This window comes from Habropoda laboriosa, unplaced genomic scaffold, assembly GCF_001263275.1.
Source record: "Habropoda laboriosa isolate 0110345459 unplaced genomic scaffold, ASM126327v1 scaffold33, whole genome shotgun sequence".
Classification (NCBI taxonomy): Eukaryota; Metazoa; Arthropoda; class Insecta; order Hymenoptera; family Apidae; genus Habropoda; species Habropoda laboriosa.
In genome coordinates, this window is record NW_017100187.1 from 1,980,999 (window position 1) to 2,006,160 (window position 25,162).

General features: G+C 45.8%; 6 protein-coding genes across 8 annotated transcripts; 5 read left to right on the top strand and 1 right to left on the bottom strand.

The window, feature by feature from the left end:
* Positions 1-574: 574 nt before the first annotated feature.
* LOC108579480 lies at positions 575-1,451 on the top strand. Its single transcript, XM_017943025.1, has 3 exons — positions 575-765; positions 850-1,013; positions 1,255-1,451. Exons 1-3 carry the CDS (start codon positions 575-577, stop codon positions 1,449-1,451), a joined length of 552 nt encoding a protein of 183 aa, XP_017798514.1.
* Positions 1,452-2,402: 951 nt separating this feature from the next.
* On the top strand, positions 2,403-5,804 carry LOC108579481 (protein lethal(3)malignant blood neoplasm 1). Its single transcript, XM_017943026.1, is given in 8 exon segments — positions 2,403-2,592; positions 2,656-2,747; positions 2,832-3,058; positions 4,588-4,621; positions 4,681-4,822; positions 4,886-5,017; positions 5,078-5,290; positions 5,398-5,804. Coding segments are annotated over 8 exon segments (1,437 nt in total).
* A 1,727-nt stretch (positions 5,805-7,531) lies between these two features.
* LOC108579482 lies at positions 7,532-9,409 on the top strand. Its single transcript, XM_017943027.1, has 2 exons — positions 7,532-7,871; positions 9,057-9,409. Exons 1-2 carry the CDS (start codon positions 7,532-7,534, stop codon positions 9,407-9,409), a joined length of 693 nt encoding a protein of 230 aa, XP_017798516.1.
* Positions 9,410-11,191: 1,782 nt separating this feature from the next.
* Positions 11,192-11,877, top strand: LOC108579483. The gene is made up of 3 exons (XM_017943028.1): positions 11,192-11,308; positions 11,381-11,584; positions 11,662-11,877. Exons 1-3 carry the CDS (start codon positions 11,201-11,203, stop codon positions 11,875-11,877), a joined length of 528 nt encoding a protein of 175 aa, XP_017798517.1. The 5' UTR covers positions 11,192-11,200.
* A 276-nt stretch (positions 11,878-12,153) lies between these two features.
* LOC108579562 lies at positions 12,154-17,121 on the bottom strand. Of its 3 annotated transcripts, none has more exons than XM_017943131.1 (6): positions 16,817-17,121; positions 15,908-15,973; positions 14,662-14,811; positions 14,369-14,590; positions 14,008-14,154; positions 12,154-13,724 (listed from the first exon to the last, which is right to left on the bottom strand). In XM_017943131.1, exons 3-6 carry the CDS (start codon positions 14,767-14,769, stop codon positions 13,206-13,208), a joined length of 996 nt encoding a protein of 331 aa, XP_017798620.1. In that variant the 5' UTR covers positions 14,770-14,811; positions 15,908-15,973; positions 16,817-17,121; the 3' UTR covers positions 12,154-13,205. The 3 variants fall into 3 exon arrangements, with proteins under 3 accessions (XP_017798620.1, XP_017798618.1, XP_017798619.1); XM_017943129.1 differs by having other exon boundaries at positions 15,821-15,973; XM_017943130.1 differs by lacking the exon at positions 15,908-15,973.
* Positions 17,122-20,008: 2,887 nt separating this feature from the next.
* On the top strand, positions 20,009-22,895 carry LOC108579655. The gene is made up of 5 exons (XM_017943241.1): positions 20,009-20,147; positions 20,299-20,370; positions 22,156-22,278; positions 22,352-22,453; positions 22,517-22,895. The coding sequence occupies exons 2-5, from the start codon at positions 20,299-20,301 to the stop codon at positions 22,592-22,594; spliced, it is 375 nt and encodes a 124-aa protein (XP_017798730.1). The 5' UTR covers positions 20,009-20,147; the 3' UTR covers positions 22,595-22,895.
* The last annotated feature ends 2,267 nt before the right edge of the window (positions 22,896-25,162 follow it).

Below are 25,162 nucleotides of genomic sequence, written 5' to 3' on the forward strand. Positions count from 1 at the left end.
GTACACGGATGATTGCGGAACAGTGACCGTGACAGTGATGTAGAAAGTGGGACACACCGTGTATACGTTCGATGCACGAAAACCTCCCAATTTTCATTCTCCATTTCTAATATCTATCTTTCGATAAAGATCATCCTAGAGCAGCGGTTAACCGTTGGAAAGAATGCAGGAGCTGGTAAGTGTGCAACGATGCGATGATCGTGTGCTCGGTTAAAGAGCGTGGCACGTTCTAATAGCATTCTCGAAAAGTGTTTCAACGCGTGTCGCGTCCAAATCGCCGACCAACGGAGGAAATTCGCACCGGTGCGCAGATCTACCGCGCAGACGATCCTCTTTTCAGTTCGAACGGCGTCGGTGGCCACTCGTCCGAATCATACGGCGTCTCGTGCGAGCACGATTAACACCTTCTATATTCGTGGTTCCTCTCTCGGTGTCCCGAAATATATCGATCGACCGACCGACCGACCAAGGGACGATTCAACCAACGACAGATCAACGAAAGGGTAATCCTCCAGGGCTGACGTGAATTCCCGGCGTCGATGAAGAGGATCACGTGATCGTAACCGGTTCGATAATGCGGCCGTTTGGTTGGACGCTGGCGTGTGTGTTGCTCGCGACTATTTTTCCAAAAGCCGCGATCCTGTCGAGCGTGGAGAGTGTTGGTGTCGCGACAGGGAACAAGTATGAAGCTGGACGCGCCAAAGTCACCAAACTACTGCCCATTTCCAAGGACAGTGTCACGGATCCTGATATAGAGGAGCTTAGGCAATTTCTCGACGATCTGTTCGACGATGGAAACAACCACCGAGGTAAGACGAAATTAATATAAATAGATAAAAATCCGAGAAGAATTCACGAGAATGTTGAATATTCAGAAAGGACACGTAGAGAAGCTAGAACGTTCGGCCACAAGCGAATCCAATTCATGTTGATGCCGATGATGTACAAGATGGGTGTGATGATGACCATGTTGACCGTGCTAACAGCGATCTCGCTGAAAGGACTGCTCATCGGTAAGCAAAAAGAAAGAAAAAAAAATTACCAAGTAGGTATTGTTCGTACGGGAGTATAACGGTTCAGCGTTTACAGTGGTACGTGAGGTGTGTACGAAATAAGGAGACATCGACGACCCATTTGTCGATGGATGGTTCTCGTCGTTCACAATGCGATCGCACTTCGATTCCCTTTTTCTTCTAATTCATCCAGCTACGTTGTTCTGTCACGAAACATTGATAACAACGAATTTGATTGCAGGTGGGATCCTCCTGATACTGAAATTGAGCACGATAATAGCAAAGTTCTCCTCCGGTTGGCAGCACCATACACCAAACGCGCAACCGATTCACGTACACGTACACAACAGCCTACCAACCGCACACAGTCAAGCTTACAGCGGCTGGATGCCGCACAGTGGTCCAGACGGGGACGAACACTACTATTACAGAGGCTAACGAAGAGACTATCGCCGGCGTATCGTTTCGCGATCGTTCGTCTCGACTGGATCGAGGGAAATTGATTAATCGTGTCGTGGCTCTCACCGATACAAACGTCCTACTCATTTTCTGTGTACCAAAGTCACCCTTAAAAGTATTCTCAGAGACAACAGACTGGCATAATCGCGCGTTGCAATCGACCAAATTGTAAAACCGAAAATTGCAAACTCTTACGTTTAAGCATACGAAAACACCTCAGTTCTTTACCTCACAGTAGCGATTAGTTGTTAATTAATTTGTAACGAAGCTACGTCTCTCTTCCTGCTTCCATTTTATTTTTTTATTTATATATATATATATATATGTATGAAATTGATTTTTCCGCGCGTCAAAGTCGGTTGAGCTCACGTGAAGCGCCGACCAACCGCGTGTCTATTACACCTTCTATGACATAAATCGCGCCGACAGACGGCTGAGACCCAGTTTCCTGGTTTTCAGTGGGGTGAACCAGGCAGCGAAAAATCTGGATCGGCTGCTAGTCTTCTCAACGAGTGAATGCAAGCAAGACGCGTCTTAACTCGCTGGTTATGAAACACTGATACAGAAAAGAGGACATTTTCCTCTCGTACGTGCAACGATTCAACCTTTTACCGTGTCGATTATTCCGAAAAGATGTCACGATCGTTGTAACGAACCGAAACGACGCCGGAAGCGAGAGAAAGATAGCGATAAATATGTAACATTTCCCGTTGCATAGGAACGTGTAAGTAACGGTGAGTGACACGAAGATTTCTTACTTCTTCACGGGTAATTGAAATCGAAAGAAACGAGAGAAAAAATAACGATCGAATAATACGCGAGATAGATGCGAGAAGAATTCTTCAGCGTCAATTAGAAAGGCCGTTTGCAGGTATCGGGTTATCGAGATCGAATTTGCATTTAAGGATCAGCTTTCTAAGCGGCGCAACCATGAATCGCGTGGAAACGATATTTTGGTATTTCTGCATCGCCGTGGTATTCGGAGGTTTCGTTGTCCGCGCTGAAGAACACTCGAACAGTACTTTAAGGTTTAACGTTACTCGAGGAATCACGCTCTACGTCACGAACGAAGGAGCAAGTGTTACGCTGAGAATGTCATCTTTGCTTAAACGTGCGTAAAGTAGTTAACGTTCGAATTAATACATACTCACCGATGTTTTATTCATTTTGCTAGAAGTTCAAGTGGAGGGAAGAAGCACGGGAAGACTGAAATTCAAGAAGGGAATCCTGAAGAGAATCGGAATGGCGATGATGATGGCTCCTCTCCTGATGCAGGTTTAAATTCCTACGATACATCGTTCGGGAAAGTTGGAAATTTGGCAACGATTATCCTCACGCTTTCGATATTTCCTCTTTCAGTTAATGAGCTTACCTGGGACCCTGGCTAGCATCAAAATGAGCCTCCTCCGAAGTATCCTGATCGGGAAGATTGCATTGGCTGTGATGTTCTATAGTGCAGTGAGGAATTCTCAGAAATCGGAAGTGGTAGTGGTCCATAAACCTGAATATCACCAGCACTATTACAATCCCTATCATCAACCGGAAGACGAGGACGAAGACGGCTGGTGGGGCAGGCGAATGAAACGGCACATTTCCAACTAAGGAATTATTCTCCACAATTATCGCGTTCATACCTGTGATGCTCGCGGCCAGACAACACGAGATTCTTTTCTACGTACTTGTAATATTTTTCAAACACGAGCCAAAAAATAAGAAAGCGAAATATACAGTTGAACAAACGTATGAAAAATTATAACAGTCTCTCGCTGGAACGTCCGGCGGAGTGACCAATAACGAGATATCCAGGTTGACCTACTTAGAGTCTCGCGTAACGGCATTTTGGTCCAGATACTGAAACGATCAGCTACGACTACGTACCGGTTTTCCCTTTTCTCTGCCGTTAAATTCAACGTCGAAATCGAAATTGAGATAATACCAATCGATTTCAACGGTGACGAAAGGATCACTTTCGAGAACGTATAAACACCACGTTTAACCGATCGATATTTTGATAAATCGTAATTAGGGTACACATCGATCGCGAAGAAAACGCGGAGACTATTGATCTTGGACGAGAATCACGACACGAGTAGCGCTAGGTGGAAAAACGTTCCACTTTTTGTTGGAAAGGAGCAAAGCGTAACCGTTGCGTTGCGTGCGTCTTGTGGATCGTTAGAGGCGGATATGGATCAATGTTAGGGGCACGTAACGAAAGTTTTGTCAATGTCGAATTTATCTTCGATATTCGCGGTGCGTATACGTGCCAGAAACCCACCTTCCGCCCATACTTACGCGGTATTCGTTAGTATGCCACCGTCATCGATCCTGTATCGACAGCTCGCCATACGAATCGTCGACGAGACGCCGCTTATACCGTTTTCTAAACTACAAAATGCACGATGCACGACGCATACGTGGCGAATCGAACCCGGACTAATCTCTGTATGTCTCCGAGCTCAGATCACATAGCCGTGCTACGTGAAAGCATTCGACTTTTTCAAGAATGCATTTCTAATCCGGCCAAGTGTGTTGCCAGATCCATTAGAAATGTTCGACCGTCCTTTTCGCATTTCTGCAACATCGAACATGTTTACCTTTAACCATATAAATTGCACGCGATTAAATCCCAGCCGTACCACGGTATTTATTAATTCAATCTCTGTCTTCTCCGCTGAGAGTGGAAGCACCAACATCCTAGATTGTGATTTATTTGTTCGATGACCTATAATATTCCAATCATCGTTCATTTACGGTTTCATCGATGGTTAATCGAGAGACAATCGTACCGTTTAACCTGTTCCAACGTGTAGAAATTCTCTGGGACGATTATTGTGGAAACAAGCGTTCTTTCGCCACGGTTCCAACATCTCCTCTTCTTTTCTCTAGGAGCACTTTAAAGTTTACGACACGGCGTGTTCGAGAGGTAAACAGACGTTCCTTTTATCCACCGTAAAAGATTTACAACTGTTGTCCGTTGTCGTGTAATTATTCAAACACGCGAGACCTGTGAAAGCGAGGGTCGAGTAGGTATCCTTGTTCGTTTCCAGCAAAGATTTTCCTCGCTTATGGTGTTACATCATCGTCGAAGACTTCTGCATTCGACCTTACGACTGTGAAGCTGCAACAGCTCCACGAAGATGTCTCTCGTGGTGAGGACTGTGAATATTCAGTTTTAATACCAGAGAATAATACGATCTGACTATTTCAGACAACGTGTTTCAGTGTTCTGTGCGTTCTCTGTGCCATTTCCTCCTGGAATTTCGCAAAGGCAGATGACACGAGCGAGGAGAACAGACCCTACGAGTTCGCGTTCAATATCGTCGATTTCCAGCACAGATACGAGAAGAAAGGTATGTAGGTAGAATTGTAGAAAATTGATGAATTAAATCGGTGAATTGATATGTATACTTGAGATGCCGATGGAATAATCACGGGAGAGTACGGATTCATAACTGCGGATGGAGTGTATCACGAGACAGGATACGCGACAGATAAGGACGGCGATTTTATCATCACCAGGATGACGTATAGGAGAATCAAAAGCTGTAAGTCTAGACGTTACGTTCGATCACGTATGCGAAGGATTAATTGAATGAAAATTCAAGTGAAGGACGCGCAAGCGATATTCAAAGACAGACCGGAAGCCGCGAAGAAGCTCGCGGAGGCTGTGGCGAGGGCTTGCAGCGCGTGCAAAATCGCAGTGAAAACAGGCAGCACCACTCAGACCACACCAACTGTCGCGACAGCTACCACTCAAAGGACACCGAGTCCTGTGCTGCAAGCGATGCTCAAAGTTTTGATAGAAACTAAAAATGACGGTAAATTTCGTCTACTATGGTCATCCTAACTCTCTGATCTTTTGCTTTACGAGTAAAATTATCAATTTCAGGGAACTTGTCTGGAGGTAGGAATAAAATTCCTCAAGATGCAAAGGATTCGTCGAACGAAAGAAGAGGGAAGAGTTTACCGAACGAAGTCGTGAAAAGTATGGTGGATTCGGCGAAGAGATTCGTGAAGAAGGAACAAGCTACTACGTCAAATTCTACGAATACGGTGTTAAACGACCAAACGTTGGAGAAGATGGCGAACGATCTTTATTACAGATTTAATTACACGATAACTTCTCATGGACATCAAGAGGACGGGTACAGGAGTGGTTCAAAGGATGGCAGCTATCGAGCACAGAGTGAAAATGGTGTCGACACCCGGGTAAAGTATCTGTCGAACGAATTCGGTCATCAGCCTAACATTTCGTTCGTCCCCAACTCCGATGCAACGAGCAACGAGAACGAGAGACTCGAGGGATACTCGTTCCTCTGGTACTGGTCGTGAATAATCCTCCTCTACTCTCTGTAATTCGCTGTTCCATAAAAAATTTGACGACAAATGAAACGAAAACCACGAATTAATCAATTTATCCTGTCTGTGTAATTCAACGATATTCCAAGTTTTTAATTAAAAAATATCGTTGAACTTTTCATCGCTGCGGAGAGAGAAATTAATTTGGCAACTTGCTCGTTTGAAAGTAGTATAACAGCATGTTCTTGCGATCTGAATTTTCTCTTTTAGGCAAGATAATAAAGTTTGACGAGTTCATTTAAATATTGCGGTGTTTTCTTGCTCCAACGGTGAAATCCTGCCATTTTCTCTGGAAATCCTCGCGAAATCGTAAGTTATTCCGCGTCGAAGCAGACGCTTCGTTGAGGAAGAATGTTCGATAATCGATGAAATTGGCGTGGAACGCTGTCACCATAAGACCAGTGCAAAAACGTTTTGCATGAGAAAAGAAGCAAGTTCGCGATGACTCATCCGGATAATCACTCATAACCTGTTGTGACAGTTAGCCTGTTACGTTGGAACACGCGATATTATGCGCTGCTAAAACGCGGAACGCCTCTCTTATGCTAATCGAATGGAGCAATTGGTAACGCCTCATTTCCTCGATTCTTCCAGTGTAACTCTTACAAAATTCAATCGTGTCTACTATTGAAAGCTTTACGCAGGAAGAAAAGAAGAAGAAGAAGAAGAAGAATGACGTGTAATATCGGGATGATGGAGAGCCATAAAAAAGAAAAAGGTGGGAGTTATTCTTGATCCCATGGTGTTTCGAAAGTAACGATTTCACTGCGATTTCGTGTCTCTTCGTTCTTTAAATAACGATAAAGATGGCTGGAATTAGGTTGTATTAGCATCCCGGCGTAGTCCAAGCGGAATTTCTGTCGTCGGTCCACGTACGTGACTCACACGCGTGCCAAGTTACACGCGTACAATCCTAAATCCATTAAGTTTTTCAACAACGGGGAAAGATCGCCAACGTGTTATAAAAAATTCATTTCCACCGAGCAGGAAACGGATTTCGGTTGTGCGCCTATTTCGCACGAATGCGATCGTCAATGTCATCTTAATATTGAAATTTCCAAATTTTCAAATATTCAAATTTCCCAATACACAAATTTTCAAATATTGAAATATTCAAATTTGAAAGATCTGTGAGCCGTATAAATTCAACTCCGAAACGAGCAAAACAGAATTAGAAACGTGCCTAAAAATATCCCGGAAACGGCGAGCAGACAAATTAATCAAAAAAACGGCAATAAATCGACGCGACTCGCGAGTGTTTTGCTTTTTAGGTCCGTCTCACCTCCGCGATACCCAAATATCCGCTAAAAATTCTTTCCCATTCACGGGAGCGCCTCGGCCCCACGAGGTGGCCAGAATTCCTTAAGGAGAGCCAAACGGCGCGGCGGTTCGATTTCAACGATGTGTGCCCACGAAAACTGTCTTAGTGGGGGAGATACCCGTCGGGTCTCACCTGAAACAGGACCAACTTGATTGGCGGAAATCCAGAAGGAAGGGGTTAGACTCTCATATATGTTCGACCACGCACCTTCCACAACCACTTCGTGCCCGTGACACGCGGTCCAAGGATATAAAAAGCGGAAGGTCGAGCACTGATTAAAAGAAAATACCGGAGAAGGGTGAAGGACAGGGAGTAAACGACCGGTGGATTTCGCGTAGTGCCAGTGTCTATCCAGCAATTATCATCTCATCACGAAATCATGAGGATAGTGGTGTTCAGCATTTTACTCCTGGGACTCGCCCTCTACGTACAGGGCGAACCGATCCAGGCTAAACGACAGGAGGACGAAAGTTTTCTCAACTGCGTGTTGGAGGATAATTCAATGGGATGCCTGACGACGAGACTGGCCAGGAACATGGATCAGATCGAGATGCGAGTGACTGGAAGGAAAAGCGAGACACCCATGAGTGCTGTCATCGAGCAGGCTGGTAGTTTCGTCGCCGAGGTCGTCGACGATCTTCAGAATCCTGGGAAAGCGGAGGAAAAGACGGACGTCGTTGCCCAAGGTGAGAATTTGGTGAGAAATGTATCTCGAGTGGGTTACGGTAAATCGAATCGACGACCGAAGTACAAGCTCGAATTTCTAATCGAACCAACGACAGCACGCGGAGCGCATGATAAAATCAACCGTGAACTTTCCTCTCCGCGAGCACCGTTAAAAAAACTCGACTAACTTTTACCGACCTTAAACCGAACTATCTTATCGTAACTCGACCTCGAGAGATTCTCTTAATTAACTCAACTAAGATGCACCAAGTTTCATCGACCTATTTCCTTCCTCTCATTCATGGATTCGTTATGTTTACAAGAATAACGTTGCAACTCACGTGACTCACTTTTATGAATGAATTGTGCAACAACGCGAAATGAACATACACGGTGATTTTATTCGAGAGGAGTTAGGTGAACGATCTCGATTCCATTCACACGTGACGTTTAGCGTAATTCGTAGAAGCGATGGTAGTTAACGTGGTAACGTTAGAAGACGCGAGGCTTGTAGTACGAGCCAACGAATACGTGTCTTTAGGTCAGCGGTGATCGCTTGAAATTCAACATCCGATATGTCACCGACTTCTTCTCGCAGCTTGCACACCGTTTAACGACACAGGCGACTTAGGCAAATTTGCTGTAACGGTACCGTGGCTCGTTATCTTCGTTATCTTTTCGAGCAAATCGCGGCCAGAAAATTGAACAATTTGACGGACATGAAAATAATCGAGGAATTTCGTTCCGTCAAATGTAATCCGGAAAAATGTCACGGACTCGCCGTTTATTTATCTCTCTCTTTTATTTTCGAGAAAGCCACCGTGAAAGAGATTACATGGCCCGGCGGAGTCTCGAAAGTTTCTGGGTCACTGGGCCCATATTCCAATTACATCTCCGTTAAACACGAGCACACGCGCTAGCGTCGATAGGGGAAGTGAAGGAAAGTGGAGTCGGGCAAATTAGAGGACGTGAATCTAAGATGCCAACACCCTGATATGGCTGACCTCGCGAACACAATTCACAACGGTGCGAATCGCGGCCATCGAGTCGCGACCGAAGAGAGTGAGTTCGCGGTAAAGAACCGAGGCAAACTGTTTCCCTAGTTTCTGTGCCGATTTCGGGGGGGAAAACGATGTCACGCGTTCGAGGATCTGACCATGTTCTTCGTCTCTTTAACCCCCGTTATGTTTTAACGATCCACGAATACCCAACCTGAGATCTTTTCTTTTGAATCGCAGAAGAAGGACGTGGCAACAAGTTCGGCAAGAAGAAGAAGAAGCACCTACAGAGACTCTTAGGCTTGGCCATGCTCTTCAAAGCTAAACTCAGCCTGTTACTTCAACTGATCTCCACTCATTTCCAACTGAAATTCTTCGCTATCGCCATCATCAGCTTGGTGGTGAACGCAGCCAGGTTTTGGCTGGACTTGAAGAAAGCTCACCCAGCCAAGGTGATCTACTACGAACACGCTCAACACCAGCATCACTACGATCACGACGATCACGAACACGGCTACTGGGGTAGATCGTCCAACGATCCACCACCTCAAGATCTCGCCTACTCTAGTTATGCTCCGCAGAAAGCGTCATAAACGATCCAACTAGGAAACGCCGCATTCTATTCGTTGACAAAATAACAGCAGCGAACACCTGTCGCTGCGGTTATTCTCTACATGCTCAGGTCTCTAGTTAATGGTTGAAAAGAGAATTGTTAACCACCTAATTTATAATATTTATGTCCAACTATTTATTCGTCGTTTTTAATTTATACGTTGCAATTGTTAGGAAGAACACCGAGTACCTTTATTATCAGACACGCAAAGCGTTCGATTAGAGATTCTACTCTCGTACCAAAGTCCACTTTGCGTTACCTGCCTATCGTATTGTATTCTCACGCTCCATACCTGCCGATATTTCATTAATTTATTGTTAAATAACACCTGTAAGAAACGTACAAGCAATAAATTATTTTGATAAAAAAAGATAGATAGAAAAATACACCATCTCGGATAAGAAAGATCTTCACCACTGTGCAGGTGAATCGTAGATCCTCGATTTATCGACGGTGAATAAGAAGCACGCGGCGCGAAAGCTTGCCGAAACGACACACGACCTTCTTTCTCCACAGAGCTTGGACCAGCCTGAAGGGAATATCTTTCGTATTCCTGGTCATCGCGCGGGGGAAAATGCGGACAGAATTTTCAACGAGCGTCGATACTTTCGGGCTGTTCACCTTGCCGTAATAGCGATCCTCTGATCCTCTTTTTTAATTCATTCCTAGTCTGATTTAATAACAATCGCAGAAAAGTATATGGGTGATGATTTACTTAATTAATTCTTAAAGTAAAGTGAATATCAAATGTGAAATGAAGAAAGTCTGAGGTTAACGTAAAACATTTCGAAAAGGAGGTTCCTCTAGAATCGAACAGGTGCACGGAGGAATATTCGTGTCTGTCATGGTCAATGACCAGAAACGGGCAGGGTTTCGTAACCGGCGGGGCCCCCATGGAAACTGTTAAGTATTCACATCCCGAAGAATCGGCGGTCGCGATGCGGCCTTAACCAAAGAGGCGAGTTGCCCTCGGTTCTCGTGCCTCTTTTCGGGGCTACGATTGGACCGCGGCCAACCAGACCATCGTGCCGCATCGAAATCATCGAAATCCGTGAGAAGAGGCCGACGTGGGTATCCTTCCGCCGTTCAATTCTTGAATTTCTTCGCGGATCCAGCTACGTACAACTTTTTCTTAATCAGCCGACGAAATTCAGCCTCACTTAGCCGGCTGTATTCATTCCGACGCATTTGCATCCGTCCTTCGCGCCTTCCAGACATTCTCAGCGTTGATTTCTATTCAGGAATATCACTTTTTTAACGAAGAGGAACGGTCGTTCGATCCTTTGTCCGTCTTCGACGAGGAGTCGTTCGATTCTCGAGAGAAATACCTCGCGAATCTGTGGTTTTTCTGCGAAGATCAAGTGTCGCGGAGTTTGCGAATGGACATCACGACGGATTTTCGATCGAACGATGAATATTAGGCGAAGCTGACCGTAGGAATTCGTGGTGGTTGCACGGGGGAGCGTATCACTCGGCACATCAACTCCGTCGAAATTTGCATCGGGCCTTCGAGGATGATGTGGACGTCTGGATGGTCATTGGCAGACCAAACGTGATGAAATTACTAATTTCTGCCTACCGAGAATTGGCCATTCATACAATATTCAAGATCCTTACGCACAGGTCACTATATAACACCCTTCTACGGATCGAATCATCAGTCTCCTCAGGATCCTCGAAGACAAAACTCGATACAACTTTCATCCGAAAGACAAGTCAGATTCGACGTAACGACACACGCTTTTCTTTGTCGAAAATTTCATTCATCGTCATGATCCGACAAAGTTATCCGTTCGTTTTCTTCGCTGTATTATTTGCTATTGTCTGGGCGTTACCTCAGCAACCTAGGACTTCTAGGAGACCGGTACCGGAGTATAAGGTTTGTCTAATTTTCTTTAAAAATAAAAGTAAATATATATACAAGTATGTATCAAATTCGTTTGGATATCAGAATAAAACAGGTGGTTTGGAGCTCCCTGACAACGCGACACTGATCAGAGAGAATATCGTAGACAACTTCTCCTGCAAGGAGAGAATTTATGGATACTACGCCGACATGGAGAACGATTGTCAAATATTCCACGTTTGCATGCCGCAGACTAGGGGTGCAACACGATGGAGCTTCATTTGCCCTGCAGAAACGGTGTTTAATCAAGTGAGCAATCTCTCCAAGTGTTTCACTCGAGAATCTCTCCTTTTTCTCTCTTTTTCAATAACGCTGTATCTCACTAGGCCACCTTTGTCTGCACGAAAACGGACAATTCGATACCGTGTGAGGAGTCTGAGAAATTTTACAGCTTGAACGAGGCGATTGGCAAAGAAGTGGAGGAGGAAGAGAGCGACATGGAGCACAACACGAAAGAATCGGACGTGGAGCCAATTTCGAGCAAACCACCTGTCAGGACGTCGAGGATTCTGAACCGGAACAAGTCGTCGCGAAATCAGTGATTTTTCCTCGAGATTTTCACGAGGAACGGGCTGTGTTCGGTGCAAAAATGTGCGGACTAACGAAAGGAATACGTTCGTTTAGTGCTCAAGTACGAATATTTAAATGTATGATAAAATTGTATCAAAGTATTACGCATAGGAACGTTGTGAAATGTACGCGTTGTAACTTATTAAAAAATAAACGGATCGAAGAGTCTGAAAAATATTTATTGTACGTAATATCGATACAAGTAGTTAATACTGCTATTCAGATATTTATAATCAAGCAATCACGCGCGAAAACAAGAAGGAAGAGTTACACAAATGTCCCATGCCTAGAACGAAGAAGAAAGAACGAAAAGGTGCAGCGACGAGTATATGATGTTTAACGAAAAAGCGAAAAGGGTAACTTAACGGCTAAATAAAACAGTATCGGTGTAATTATTCTAGTGTTAAGGTGGCGTTGTCGATAACGCTTTTGATAGTCCCTCTATTTACAACGATTGATATGTGTCGATATTGGTTCTGCGACTTAACTATAAGTCACGGATAAATAAAATAACAAGGAAAGAAAACCTCTACTGTACACTAAGGAAAACATGCGATAAGATGAAGCTAAAAAAAAGACACACACGCACACAGTCAAAGCGGCTAGAAGGTAAATCCAATCAATACGTTCTTTTTTTTTTCGTTTTCTTTTAAACTCAGGTGATATATATGAAATTGCAAAAATCACCGCGGAGATCCCTCGGCGATCTTCGTCTTCTTTTCTATTCGATATCTTTGGATAACTAGCCATTGTATCGTGGAAAATAGGCGGCGCCTACTCCGTCGGTCGTAAAATGCCGATAAAATAATTAACAATCAACAATTACATCAACTTTCGCGCCAACGACAGAAAATAAGGATCCTAAAGCGTACGTCTCTGACTTAAGTACATCTCAGCCGAAAGAAGAATCGAAGGATCAACGTACAAATCTCTCTAAACAGCCACCGGCCAGAAGGCTAGGTAATACAGAATACAATTAAAACAAAGGTCGCGTAACAACAATAAAAAAATATAACATTTATCATCGTAACGATTCCATCAAAGAGCGCGTCTTCGTTTCACATCCTTCGACATACCTGCCGCCGACGAAATTTATTCCGCAACAGATTAACTTTCCTCTTAAACGAACTTACGTCTACGGCCATAAAGTGCAATCTACATATATTAAACATCTTCGACAATGAATACCCTGTGTTGTCCACTGAGGCAGGCGTCCTTGCATACCAATCATCCTCCTGCGTACCACTTTTCCTCGTTAATCTTCCTTGCAACAACGGTGTTAAAGTAAGCGAAACCTAACTCAAGCCTCGGAATCTACAGCTAAATCAGCCTCGATCTCCTCGGGGCTTCTCAGGTCTATGGCGAACCTCTTCTTGGCAGTCTTGCCCGCCATTTCAGCCATCTTATCCTGCGCCTTCACGGTCCTCGAGTAAATCTCGAAGGCTGTGGCCAAAGCGTAAGTTAATTGCTTCGCGTGGTGCTTCGACTCGCAGACGAAACTGTGACACTCGAACGGCGATACTCTTCTGAAGTTCTCCGTTTCTCTAACGACGATCATGGAGAAGACTCTGGTGTAGACGAGGTCCTGAACACCGTACGAGATCGTCTCGATAGCGTACATCCTGGTGAGGCTAGGGTCTTGCTTCCTTTTTTCCAAAGGCAACAGGGTCACGCCTTCTTGGGAGACGACGAGTTTCATCAGTGGGAGCATGGTGTTGGTCGGTAAGGCCTTCGCAGCAGCCACCATATTATCGACGGGCCTCCTCGTATGCTTGATGCCCCAGAGGCCCCTGGCATCATGAGAGCCCAGATATTTCACCTGAAAAGGGTCCCCTTTAGTTCTCCCACGCGTCGCCCCACTCAGGTAGTAATTAAACCTATACGGGAGACCTTGGATTCCTAAGGTAAGGTGATGGAGAAGTAATAGGGGACTTGGCGGCGATTAAAATTATATTAGGAAGGTAATAATGTTGCGGGTTGTTTCGGGTGAAAAATTGAGAAGCTGCGAGGTGTTATTATTGGTAATCGTTGCAGCAGGTTTCAGACGTGTCGGTTAGAGGGGACAGGTATATGTGTACAAGGTAAATATTGAAAAAGTATACCTGGAAGACCTGAGGAAGATCGGTGGAACCCTCGAAGACGTTATTGTCGGTAGATAGACGAGATAACTTTGACACGAAGTCCTTCTTTTTGTCGCCGGACGGTGCGGGGCTCTTTTCTTTCTTCATGTCCCTTGCCGGTTGACTTCTCTGCGAGAAAAGCGTACGACGGTGAGTAAATATACGCGAAACGACACGTTTTCTCCACACCTTTCTATTGATTAACTAGACGTTGTGAAACGAAGGAAACGCAGCCTTGGTTTTACGTGCGTGCGTATGTATGCCCGTTGAAACGATTCTAATTGTCACTGGAGGAAGAATTGAAGGGACCGAAGGATGATCCGAGTACGGATAAGTTACTCACGGTACTGTTATCGAGACGAGAGATTTCCTGCGTTTGCCCGGGCTTCACTTTCAGATGATACTCGACCACGTTCGGTATGTTCGGCGGGTTGGAAACGACTGAGGAAGCCGGAGAGGACGAAGAGGCGGTCGCTGCACGCTCAGGGACGGCGTTTCCGGCCTCCGTCGCCCCGGATAACAGCGCTCTCGTCACCGAACTACACCCGCCAACCGTCTCTCCCGCCTGACAAATTTCAAAAAATCATCCTTTCTCCTCTAACCACACCACTTTTCCCCACTTTTTACCGACAGGACCTCCTTTTCTAAAGAAGCATTCTCGTTAGTGAAGGTACCGCTAGCTTTTTTCAAGACACCTTCCTCTCTTTTCGTGAAACCAAAGTCCTCGTCTTCCATAGCGATCATCGAGTCCTCCCTTCGCTCTCAGAATTCTCCTCCTCCGTGTCCCTTGAATCGCGCAACAGATAATTAACGCGGATAATTAAACAAAATGAAACACCCGATCGTATTGTACAAGATGGAACGAGAGAACGAAGGGAACGAAGGAAATTTGTTGTTCGAAGGCAGCGGGTAACGTTAACGTTATTATAATCGTCGTTAGATCCGAAAACGCGTTCAGCCGCGAAATTAAAAACGGGCTTAACGTCTCGACTTAAACCGGAAAACAGCTGTCGCGCAGCACGTGTTGCACCTTGCGCTCCGCTCGATCGTTTCCTTCGCTCTCTTTCCGTCTGGCCCACCTCTTTGCCGTTTCGTTCGCGAATAACACCACTCGCCGAAAGTTTAGCAAAACCGTTCGCCGGCCGAAAACGAAAACACCGGCACGACGACAAACAAACAGAAAAGACAAAAAAAGAAACGAACCGTTTCACCTGCCGCATTTCGTACAAAAGCCGCGTGTTTCTATACGCGGTCACAGATTTAATCGATCGAAACGGATGCGGCAGAGTAGATGAAAAAAGAAAAAAGGCCGGGATAAGATCGAACGCAATTCTGAACGTGCAACCGGGGGGCTTGGCTTTTGAAGCGGGCAGGAAGTGAGTCAGGTGACCGATAGTCAGGTGAAAAGGGATTCATTAATGTATTCCGTCCGTTGGTCAGGTGTGAGCATTCTGTTGTTCGAGCCGCCTAGTGCCGGTGAATCCGCATGTGCAGTTACCGTTTCGAAAAGGCGCGCTGGTTTCCGCGCTTCACGGCTACGGGAGCGCAGAAATTCAAGAACGAAGGTCGAAACGAGCCGACCGAGGCGAAAAGACATTCGTGAAATTTTACTCCGTTCGTATAATCTCTCTCCCCCTCTCTCTCTTCCTTGCGTGAAATTCGATAACGAGCTTTGCATTAATCGAGCAGAAAACGAAAAAATACAGGGGCACGTGGAACGAATTAAGGAACGATTTAGTCGAGGCTTAACTTGTCGGACGGTAAAAGACGAATTTATTAGTTTATTTCCGAGCACCTTGTATACTCTCCCGGCGTCTGTACACCTGTCGTCCAATTACACCCGCGTACAATACTAGAGCTGTTAACACGCGTGTCCACGTACCGGGTGTTCCATCGGGAAGCTACTCGAGAGGCAGCGTGAGATTTATCAAATAATCCAGAGGCGTCTCTATGCAAAGAGAAGAAAAGGACGTGGCATTAGCGTGGTAACGGTATCATTCGAGGATGAAATGGAGCTACAGCCAGACACTGATCGTTATTACGGTTTCCCGCGATTTCCGTTACACCTAAGGATATCGAACTTGGTGATTCGCTCGGCCAAGCGAATATCGAAATATGCAGGACGATGCAGAACAGCAGACCATTTGAATCGAGGAAGATAGAGCGAGAGGGAATTCCCTTTTCGTTTCGAGCTCACGGGAGGGTAACAGCGATACCGGAAGCGTCGATAGACGGGTGTCTGACCGGAAGCTATTACACTCATGTCACGAACCAACTGCAACGGCGTGCGTCTCGCCTCGTTGGAATCTAAACCGTATCCGCGGCTTCTGTTTACTCTCGTTAATCGCGACAACGTTCCTTCGCTTTAATTACAAATTAACGAGCCGTACAGCTTTCAAATTAATTGGTACACGCGTTAATCAGAGAGTAGATTTCCCGATACAGATGAATTCATCCACACGTTCCCTCCCATTATTTTCTCACGATTCCAACGATACTCTGTTTCTTTCCACGGTGAAAAACGCGGAAGGAGAAGTGTCCACGAATCGAAGATAATCAGTTCGACACTTGCTAGCGTGAAAAAATAAATATCTATCGTTCGGTGAAGCAAAAATCGGTACGCAATTTCTTTATCGAACACAAGTATTCCGTAATATCGCAACTGCTTGTCGTCGACAAACACCGATAACGAGTAAGCTTTGTTATCCCCCGATAAAATGGTGAAGACGCGTTTAACAAACGTGAGACGCGATCTGTACGTATCGAAGATCGAGAGAACGAATCTTTTTACCTCGACAAGTGTCTCACGTTCGTCCATTGGCATCACTAACCAGGCACACGTTCGCGAAACTTTCGATTCTATCGGGCACAGCTGCGATTTCGAGCGATCTCGATACTCACGAGGCTGCGGTAGAGTATCTGTTTCAACTATACGGAAACGTGGCCATCGACGTGGCTACCGGTTCAATCGATCCGCGCTCGTTCAACCGCGAAACCGTTCTGAGGATGAACTGATCTAACAGATCCGGCAACGATCGACAGCCGGCTGCGTCCTATGCACTGTCGCGTGTGACTGAAAATCTGGGACACCGCGAGCTCGCTTCGACTGCGCGTCCACTGATAAAACGCGCCACCATGAGCGCGACGCCACCACGCACGCGTGCATCCCAGCCTTCTTCCATTATCGCACACACACAGCTCCCCCCTTGATAAATCTGAATCAGGGTGATAATTCCCACTGTGTACGACACGTTTCGCGTGCACCGAGAGGAATAATACGGTTGAAAAAGACGAAATTTCTCTACGGAAAAATTCGTCCACATTTTCGGAGAGAGATAGATTTCCCAATGGAAATACTTGCCTTTGTAATTCTCTCTGTTGCACAACGAGGTTACTCAACGAGAGCACTCGTTAATTTGCAGGTGGACAGGTGTCGCGCGACCGAATGTGGGACAGTATCGGGAACAGAGAGCGTCGGTCAGCACGAGCGGAATGATTCATAAAAGATAAAGGAACGTGTTAACGATATCGTAGATACGAGTATGGCGAATCGTGAAAGTTAGTCGTGAATTTTTCGAGAATTATACGCGCGCAGAGAATTAAGAAGCGTTCGATTCGTTACGTTGCCAGCTTGTGCGGTGAATTAAACAGCACTTCCTAGGATACGAGTTATAATTGATGTTATATTGCTTACGTAACCTTTGGATGCAATAAAATCCACGCGATGCTGCCAGAGCTGGTTACGTAAAGAAGATAGCGAAGCTTCGATCGTGTGCACGTGCACAGGTACGAGAGAAGCGGATAAAAATCGAGATATCGGGGAAAGAAATTGGACAATCGACGGACGTGCGAGTAATTCGATAAGCATTTACACCGATAGATTGGGGAAACTGTCGGAAATCGACGTGATCCTCGTTCAGATAGCAAGTTTGTCGCTTCGTTGCATACGGGATAATCGACGTGGACGCTCGATCCAATTGCTAAATCTACAATACCGTAACGGATAACGAAATGCTTAATCGAGAAACAGTGGCAGAAACGTGAGAAAGACTTTCATGTCGGTTTTGTGCGAGGGACAGGAAAGATGCTCGGAAGTCAACTCGGTTATGAAATTACGAAAGCTTCTACCAGCTGAAGATTGCCGAGCGTGTGAAGATTCGGGATATAAAGTTAACCGTCTGACGAAAGTGTCCATTAAAACAAATGGTCTCCTTTTGATTGCCTTCCTCCGAGAAAAAGAAAACCACGCGTGCAGACGCAACGACGAACGAGAAGATCCATTCTATGCGCAACAACGCGTAATAACAGACGCAATTTTACAGCGGTAACGTTACGATACGACACTCGAAAGTTCAATTGAACCGCGAATTAGACAGTCACCGTGAAAAGGGAGGCTTTCTAAGGCTGTAATATTTCTAATCGCAGGTTTCTTAACAAGGAGACACTAGTTTTCTTCCATATGCTCCGAATCGCGAAAGAACCACGCAGACCTTCCCACGAGTGGATTTTATAATCGTCTCGATATGTAATCAACGATAATTGAATTCAGAACGACACCTACCTTTCGACGTAATTCTATTATTCGCTGTACCGGGTGGTGTACCACGCGGGAATAATTCGACGAACGACGCAGAAGTTTGTTATCCAATTCGTGATAAAATCAACAAACTAATTCTACGGAATTTGCATGTCAATCTCGAAAAGTTCGCGGTCAGCAATTAGCCGGCTGTAATTAGCAGCGAACGCGCCTCGAAAATTAAGGGGCTGCTGAGAATAAGGCGGCATGCAAATGAACAACTTGATCGTGTCGAGAGATTCCTTCCTCTGTTTCCGCCTCTTCGCCTACGCCGATTCCACCTCGATCGGAAGGAAGGGAAACTACTTTGGTGCTTCCTGTTTCCTCGAGCGACATTTTTCACCTACCTACCGATACCTTCGCGAACTTGACGACCGTAACTATCCTGTAATTATTGGTTTCGCAAGAAAATCCTCGTTTCCTGTGTATCACGTAAGAACTGGCGGAATTTCGTAAGGAAAAAATGACGAGCCGAATTTCTGCGGCTGGCCTTGTTGGGGGATGACGATGAAACTCGGGATTAATCGAGACGGTCGATCTTCCCGATGACCGCAAATGTTCATTTCAGCGAGAGCCTTGGGATACGCGTTGCACGATCATTTCGGCAGAGATACACGCGTGATGAGGATTTTCCGTTCTACCAAAGTATCCCACGAAACGAGAAAAAGAAAAGAAAAAAGCATTCCGCTATCTGATCGATGGAATCGGCGAAATAATCTTCCCCGTGGAGAACGCACGTAGTGTAATTAATCGATTGTATCGCGTTCAATTTGCGAAAGGTATCTGGTAAAGTGAACGAAAAACTTCTTCGAGGTACACAGGATGTTGCTTTTAAATACGCGCAAAGTTCGAAGAAATCGAGAGGATTCTCCCCCTTGGTCCTTGTAACGCGATCGTTTTCACGGTTGCTGAAGCATAGACGTTGCGTAAACGTCCGCTTAATATTCATGGTGAAAAAAAACAAAAAAAAACAAAAAATAACGAGATCACTGGGTCGCTCTTCTCTGACATCTCCAATCAAAGTAAAACGACGAGACGGTATCTTTGTACTCCTAGTTCCATCTCACCCCTTTTCACGATCGTATCTCGGGACGACGCGAAGAGCGTACGAAAAAAAGTCGCAACCCTGGTTCAAGTACGATCGTTACGACTGTTTTCACGGGTGTAAGAACACGAGAAGGATTGCGTAAGAGAAGAATCTGCGGCATCGCAGAAGTGGATCCCTCCCCTACCTCCCTGGGATCTTCTCTTTCTCCGTTCGTCCGGTGTGGGAGCCCCGGGAAAGAGGGGCTCTCAAGAACCCCCCCTCGTGTTTCTACTCGATCTCTAAAGCCATATATATACCACCACTTCGTGGTAGCATCCTTCGAGAAAGAAACTTTGCCCGTAACACCGTGGAGACCGAACTTGTAGGCGGAGGTCCAGTGGATCGCGGGACCGGTGAGTGCATTGTGCCAAGATCCAACATCGAAATATCATCCTATGATAAATGAACAGCACGTGGAAGGATAGTGTGGATTAAGGTGATTGGATCTCTCGTGAAAAGGTGAGCCATCGACCATCGTCATTTTCTTTCCCCCCGAAAAAGATAAGCTTCGAAAGAAATCTTCAAGTAGGACACGAGAGATCGATAGAAAGAGTTTACACGTGAAATTCGACGGTGGATTGTTTTAACTGATTTTTTAATTTTTTTTTAGATGATTTCGCGGTATCAAATATTCTGCGCGATCCTGCTGTTCGGCGCGGTTCTACTGTACAGAGCAATGGCGGTAAGTGTCTGCATCCGGTTCGATTGAAAATTCGAGCTGTTGCGCAATTGAGTTAGAGTAGAGAGAAAGGGGCGGGGATATCGCGTCACGAGCACAATACCTTTACGAAACCACTGTTGAATCAAAGTGCGAGAATTATTATATTCGTGGCACTTTCTCACGTGCAACAATGACAGAGGGAGGATGGTATCTTCTCGCGTCATCTTCTTCAGGTGGCGGCATCAAGTAATTCATTAATTAACACGTCTTGCGCGAGCGTGCTTTCTCGCCTTGTGCGCGCTCCGTTAGACAAAGTCGTTCAGGAAAAACTTCCTTCGTCTTTCCTCTGCGATTGTTACACCTTCGGATAAACGAGCATACGTAACAGCAGAGGGGAAAAAAATGGTCCTCGAAAGTTACACAGGCTCGCACACAATTTCTGCATTACGAAACCTAACCATCGTAGGCATCGATTAAAAACTTTTATTTCCCAAGTTTATCGACGGGTGATCGTGCGACCACCGAGCCGCTAAGCGTATTCATTTTCACCGGAAACGATGACCGTGAACGCGGATCGAAACGGAAGGACGGGACGGAAGGGAACCGAATTTTCAATGCCGCCTTAACCATCCTACAGAAAGTTCTAAACGATTAATTAATCCGTCGATCGTTATCTAACGGCTAACATTCACGGTACGCGCCTTCAGAAATTCTTTCTTAATACTTCAACGAAACCCTCGGAATCGTTATCGCGTACCGCAACATTCTTCGATGTTCGACCGATTTATTTCCAAGGAAGATTGAAATACCTTCCTGGGAAGAGAAGAAGGTTCAAATTCATCCGACTGATCGTGGAGAAGGGTTCGACGAGCCTCGAGTAAAAACCCTGACCCACCCTAACTTCTCCGGCGGCAACTGCGCCGTGGATCGTAGCCGTGCCTCCTTTCCAGGCGTTGAAATCACCCGTCCCGGCAAAAGGGTGGAGGCAGCGTTCTGCGGTTGCGCGCGTTCTAGTGGACGGGAGATCGAATACAAAGGCACGGAGATGCGCATCCGCTTGCGGGGAACAATGTAACCCGACTTCCGGTCAGACATCGGCACGTACATGCACTGGACTGGCTCGATCCGACGTTTCGTATGTCGCAACGGCCTCATTTTTTTCCTTCTTCTCATTTCGACCGATAGCCAATTGCGAAAAAAGATCTCCTCGAGAGATCAATCTTCCACAGATTAGAGCTTCTTCTTCAAGCTGCTTATGGATCATTAACTCACCGTTGCAACAAGTGCCAGATTTTTTCTCTTATCTCTCCCTCGGAGAGACTTTTTTCTTCTCGTTTCTCGTCGGAGACGACGACATTTTTTCTTTTTTCGATTAACAAGTTAACGAGCGAATCTGACGCGTCGTGCATGACAATAAAGGGAGGAAGTGCAACTTATAGCGTGCATCCTCGCTCGGTCCACATTCCATTGTGAACGATGATACATGACGAAAGGTGTCGGTGTGGTTTCCACAGAGTGGTAACCCCAACTATTGCAATGCAAATAACGCTTGTTCGTAGTTGCGCCTTTCAGGCTAATTGCCTTTGTTTCTTAAAGAGAAACCGAGATGTAATTCACACAACTTATTTGAATTGAAATACCTGCCGGCCATGTACATATATAGATAGGAATAACACTTTCGGAATTTATAAAAGGTTTTCGTCATTCTGTTACGAGATACGACCAATTTGTACCGAATAATTAGCGCTAATTAAGGTGTTACCGTTCGAAACACATTACTCACCGATCTGTGCACCGTTCTTTCAGCAAGTAGACGGCTACACACCTGGCGTCGATTATCCAATATACGACACGGTACCTTTCGGCCTCACGTTTACCTGCGGAGGCAAACTACCTGGTTACTACGCCGATCCTGAAGCCAGATGTCAGGCGAGTGTGCTTAACGAAATTTTACCGCGCGATACAAAATGGACGAGCGTGATTTTCCATCATTTTTCTTTAGGTTTGGCATTGGTGTTTGCCAAATGGACGACAATTCAGCTTCCTCTGTCCAAACGGCACAGTTTTCAGCCAGTCGGCTCGCGTCTGTGATTGGTGGTTCAAGGTACCGTACCTTTTTCTTATTTTTTTCAAGTGGATTTTTTGATAAATTCTCTCTTTATCGTAGGTCGATTGCAACGACTCGCCCAGACTGTACGGTATCAACGACGACCTGTACAGAGACGTGAACGGGAACAAGATCTAACGCTGGCCGTAATTCCCTGAACAAACAAACGCGTGTCGACCAAACAAGAATATTCCTGTACAGCCTGTTCGAGACGAGAACGAGTGTTAACTTAAATAGAAACGAGATTTCGTCCAACGAGTTGTGAGTTCCTAGCTTGCCGGCGGAGAAACGGCGCGAAACAGAGCGCTGTAATATTCTCAGACGTTAAATTACGCGAACGACGACGATCGACTGACGTACAAAAGCTGTTCGAACTTGTAGACAACAACTCCGTCACACGTGCCGATCAATTCCATAGAGAAACCATTGTAAATTTCAACCGCACAGAGTCCTAACTAAATGAAATGTCCTAACTAAAAAAAAAATAACAATCCGAATAGCTGTTAATCGCCTTATGGAAAATTCCTGAATAAAGAACAACAGATGCATTAATTTCCTCCTGTGTATCGAAAAGGTGTGCCTTGCGCGGGTCGCGGTTTAATCTGATCGGTAATCGTGACTCCTTTTCTCTTCTTATCCCGGTAAAAACACGGCGAGAAAGAGACCACCGCTGGCAAAAGTCGAAATCACATGGAACAATTTCTTGGCATGATTGGACAATAGAAAGTGAATGGTCGTCGCGAGTGGCCAGTTCGTTCCCTACCGATTCCACGTCAAACCTCGGCTTCGACTTTTTCCGTCTGCGTTTTGCATGCACGTCTCGTCGCGCAATCTCTTTTTTTCTTCTCCTTCTCTCCTGCATCGATCACGAACGAAATCCATCCCACCGCCGCGATACCATCGTCTACACCCCGCCAACACTTCTATTCAAATTTTTCTATCGATCCAAACCAGGTGTAATTAGCATACGTTCGAGGAATTTCAATGGACACCAGGGCTGGTTACGTGAACTGGTAGAAATTCGGCACGCCCACTTACGAAACTCAAACTTCCGGCTGACTGGCGCATTTTTTAGAGCGGCAAGGCCAAAGTCATCGGGCGAGAAGTCGTTATTCCGATTACGTTCGACGGCGCGGATCCAACGGCGTCGATGGCATCGTCGCCGTTCGTGGTTCCACGTAATTACTCCCCTTAGGCGTCGTTCGCAGGAATAATGTACGAAGAAGACGCTCCTCCTCGGAGCGGATCTCGAGCGTAAATACCACGGGCGTAACTGACGCCTTGTCCTGAAATTCTCGACGATCCCCTTCGAAAGATCAAGAGGCGTGTCGTGCAATTCATTCGACAACCGTCACAATCCTCGGAACAACTCTCAAGAAGAATCGTCGAGATTTATGCGAGCTATTTACCCCTCTTCGTCGATACACGACCTTCTTTCGCGGAGAAAAATCGTGAAAACTGGATACAGGGACTCGTCGACCCTCGAGGAAAAAAAGGACCTGTCGTCCTTAGAGAAAGCAGTGAACTTTGAAGAAGCTGTTACACGTAGGTGCACTCCAATTTATACCGTCCAACGATAAATACGTGTTTCACCCGATCGTATAAGAAAGAAATTCCAACGGCATAGTGACTTTTTCGAACAGGCGTTTTATCCAACACTTCTTCTTCCATTTGATCCAAAAATGGCGGGCACGTACTCGCGTCGATTCCACCGGTATTCCCTTAAAGTTAGAAGGGACCAGTTTATCCTATCGAAGCAGGTTAGAATACTTTCTTCGATTGCTACGGCTCTATCCGCTCCCAACTCGCGACCCTGAAGCTAATTTATTGAAAAGTCGATCGGTTTTTCACGTCTGACGCCTGCTCGATTACGAAAGGATCGTCGTGCAAGCTAAACTTCCTCTTTCCAAACAGCTATCCGCCATACTCGTGATCCTTATCGATTAATAGGATCCTCGAGGCGCGATCAGCTATAGCTAGCTCCTCGCTTTTTGCTTCGTCGACGTAGACGTGTTCCACTTTCACTTGGATCTTTCAAAAAAGAAAAAACAAAAGGAGAAGAAAATATAGAAACGTCTCAGATGGGCTCGGTGATCCCTGAAAAGACCACGGGGATGCACCAGTTGGAATCCCCTGAAGGCGGCACGAGACCTTTCAAACTTCGCTCGAGATACGTCCACCCTTTGTCTACGCTGCCTCGAAATCCAATCGAGACGGCGACACGGTAACAATTCCCGGTAAAAGTAAGACACAATGTCTATAGAAATGCACGGCCTTCTAAATAACTCGTCGCACAAGAGTCAAGTTTGAAAGGTTTCGCAGTGTATCGGTTGCGTTCAAGTTTTGCTATCAGGTGGCGACGCAGGTGCTCTTTTACCCACGCCGATCGTACGAGTTGGATAGAGCAGGTAACGAGGCTGTAATTTTGGTTACGGTAAGAACCGTGTGGAATATTATTGGTAAAGTTGTTCCTCGGAGTTCTGAATCGAGGAAACCTTCTATCCAGGTCTTTTGACAGAGCTACGCCAATGAGAAGCGAAGAAAGACGCCTATGCTCGTCGAAACCCCCTCCCCGACCTTATCCTCGGTCGTAGAAAGCTCCACCAGACGACGCTGGTCAGAGCACAACGCTCCTGCTGCTGGCTTTTCCACTTCCAACGCGCAGTCTTCTGGCCGGACCGGACGCGGTCTTCGCCTGAACGTCAC

What these genes read in the sequence shown, in the direction of transcription:
- LOC108579480 (XM_017943025.1), top strand. Translation starts at nt 575, where the DNA reads ATGCGGCCGTTTGGTTGGACGCTGGCGTGTGTGTTGCTCGCGACTATT. An exon ending in CCTGATATAGAGGAGCTTAG is followed by an intron (nt 766 to 849) that starts GCAATTTCTCGA and finishes AAATCCGAGAAG; the next exon opens with AATTCACGAGAATGTTGAAT. An exon ending in GCTGAAAGGACTGCTCATCG is followed by an intron (nt 1,014 to 1,254) that starts GTAAGCAAAAAG and finishes ATTTGATTGCAG; the next exon opens with GTGGGATCCTCCTGATACTG.
- LOC108579482 (XM_017943027.1), top strand. Translation starts at nt 7,532, where the DNA reads ATGAGGATAGTGGTGTTCAGCATTTTACTCCTGGGACTCGCCCTCTAC. An exon ending in GAGAAATGTATCTCGAGTGG is followed by an intron (nt 7,872 to 9,056) that starts GTTACGGTAAAT and finishes TTTGAATCGCAG; the next exon opens with AAGAAGGACGTGGCAACAAG.
- LOC108579483 (XM_017943028.1), top strand. Translation starts at nt 11,201, where the DNA reads ATGATCCGACAAAGTTATCCGTTCGTTTTCTTCGCTGTATTATTTGCT. An exon ending in GACCGGTACCGGAGTATAAG is followed by an intron (nt 11,309 to 11,380) that starts GTTTGTCTAATT and finishes TTTGGATATCAG; the next exon opens with AATAAAACAGGTGGTTTGGA. An exon ending in CAGAAACGGTGTTTAATCAA is followed by an intron (nt 11,585 to 11,661) that starts GTGAGCAATCTC and finishes GTATCTCACTAG; the next exon opens with GCCACCTTTGTCTGCACGAA.
- LOC108579562 (XM_017943130.1), bottom strand. Translation starts at nt 14,769, where the DNA reads ATGATCGCTATGGAAGACGAGGACTTTGGTTTCACGAAAAGAGAGGAA. An exon ending in ATGCTTCTTTAGAAAAGGAG is followed by an intron (nt 14,591 to 14,661) that starts GTCCTGTCGGTA and finishes GAAATTTGTCAG; the next exon opens with GCGGGAGAGACGGTTGGCGG. An exon ending in CTCGTCTCGATAACAGTACC is followed by an intron (nt 14,155 to 14,368) that starts GTGAGTAACTTA and finishes CTTTTCTCGCAG; the next exon opens with AGAAGTCAACCGGCAAGGGA.
- LOC108579655 (XM_017943241.1), top strand. Translation starts at nt 20,299, where the DNA reads ATGATTTCGCGGTATCAAATATTCTGCGCGATCCTGCTGTTCGGCGCG. An exon ending in TACTGTACAGAGCAATGGCG is followed by an intron (nt 20,371 to 22,155) that starts GTAAGTGTCTGC and finishes CCGTTCTTTCAG; the next exon opens with CAAGTAGACGGCTACACACC. An exon ending in TCTGTGATTGGTGGTTCAAG is followed by an intron (nt 22,454 to 22,516) that starts GTACCGTACCTT and finishes TCTTTATCGTAG; the next exon opens with GTCGATTGCAACGACTCGCC.